At 34.0% G+C, this 1,764-nt stretch overlaps 1 protein-coding gene across 1 annotated transcript; it reads left to right on the forward strand.

The window, feature by feature from the left end:
- The first annotated feature begins 620 nt into the window (after nt 1-620).
- On the forward strand, nt 621-1,563 carry LOC111885119 (ethylene-response factor C3). The gene has a single exon (XM_023881406.3). The coding sequence runs from the start codon at nt 621-623 to the stop codon at nt 1,476-1,478; it is 858 nt and encodes a 285-aa protein (XP_023737174.1). The 3' UTR covers nt 1,479-1,563.
- The last annotated feature ends 201 nt before the right edge of the window (nt 1,564-1,764 follow it).

The following is a 1,764-nucleotide window of genomic DNA, read 5'->3' on the forward strand; positions in this document are numbered from 1 at the left end:
AAATATACAAAATTCTCCCTAAAAACTATTTACTATAGAGCTGATCATATTTTGTAAAGAAAATAAGACACTATATATAAATATTTTATATTTTTATAATCAACTTAACGGTAGGAAATAATCCGACTACTCAATTCAAATGCTAAATTTTAGTACTAAGAAATGAAACCACCTTCACCTTAATTCAAGCACTAGCATTTAATTGGAAGGCGGAATGTTTTTTGAGGATTGAATTTATGCTGTAAGTAACCATGCACGAATGGCCAATGGGAACACAAATATATACCATCCTAAAAGAATAATCAACTTAATTGACTTATCATTATTCCACCATTTTAATTATTATATTTCATTTGATTATATATATAATTAAACAAATATTTTCAAATTCATCGTTTATACCAAAGTCAACACTCCACCCCTTTCCTTAAACTCTAATCTTCAAATCATCCTTGAAGTATGCTAATGCAGTTGCCAAAACCCTAAGTTTCTCACCATTTTCACATCCATACTTTCCTAGATTGAGTCATGATGAGCTGTTTCTAGTCATGTATGAGTTTGTATATATATATACAGATGCATAAATCTAAACTCAATCTCGTTCCCTTTCTTATTAAAATATGGCAGTCGAAAAGAAACTACAAACACCTCAATCCGAAGGGATTCTAGAGAACGTATGGGCAAACTTCATAGGCGAAGATCATGATCATCATGCAAAAGAGGAAATACCACAGAAAACTTTTGAAGTTTCAGAATCATGGGAGGAGTTGCCGAATCTTGATCATGGTAGAGATGAAGAAATGGGATTTTTACAAAGACTACCGAGTTTAGGAAGATGGATATCCATGGGAGCAGAAGAATGGGAAGAAATTCTTGCTGGAATTGTTATTCCTTCTGAGAATATTGAAAATCCACGTGAGATTCTTGCAAAAGGTCGTGATCAAACTGTGTTGGGTTCAGGAGCTGACGACGTTGTGAAAACTGAGAAACGTTATAGGGGAGTCAGGAGGCGTCCATGGGGGAAGTATGCAGCTGAAATTAGGGATTCTTCAAGAAAAGGAGCTAGGGTTTGGCTTGGAACTTTCAAGACACCTGAAGAAGCTGCTTTAGCTTATGATAAAGCAGCATTGAGAATTAGAGGCCCCAAAGCACGTCTAAACTTTCCGATTCAAGAAGTTGAATATAAAATGAGAGCCACTGATCAACCAGAAAGTGACTCAAATGATCATCCTTCGACAAGTTCTCAAAGGACTGATTCGACAGACATTCAATGCTCACAATACAAAGATTACAACACAAATAAAAGGGTGTTCAGGGATTGGGAAGAAGTCCAAACTGAGGTAGCCATGAATGGACCACCTCCATTGAAGAGATTGAAAACCCTAGAAGAATCTTATTGGGATGACAACATTGATGTACTTGAGTTTGAGGATCTTGGTGTTCGTTATTTAGAAAATTTACTGTCAAAAGGTTCTTAGAACACAAAAGTTTCGATTTATGATAATTGTAACTGAAGTTATTAACCTAATTTTGTCCAATATGTTTAGTTGTAACAGAAGAAATGCGGTTTCTGTAGATATGTGGTATATATAGTGGACCATAGTGGAAATTACAACTTTTGTTTAACTTTGTTTTTCGTTACTTTGCTTAACTATTGTTATCATTATATATAAATATATAAAGTGTTCACAAACTATTTTTATTCACACATTTTTTATATCATGTTTTCTATATTTCTAACGCTTGCAACATTCTCAATGTACA

Source organism: Lactuca sativa, chromosome 4, assembly GCF_002870075.4.
Source record: "Lactuca sativa cultivar Salinas chromosome 4, Lsat_Salinas_v11, whole genome shotgun sequence".
Taxonomy (NCBI): Eukaryota; Viridiplantae; Streptophyta; class Magnoliopsida; order Asterales; family Asteraceae; genus Lactuca; species Lactuca sativa.

Excerpts from the sequence above, each read along its gene's own strand:
- LOC111885119 (XM_023881406.3), top strand. The coding sequence starts at position 621 with ATGGCAGTCGAAAAGAAACTACAAACACCTCAATCCGAAGGGATTCTA.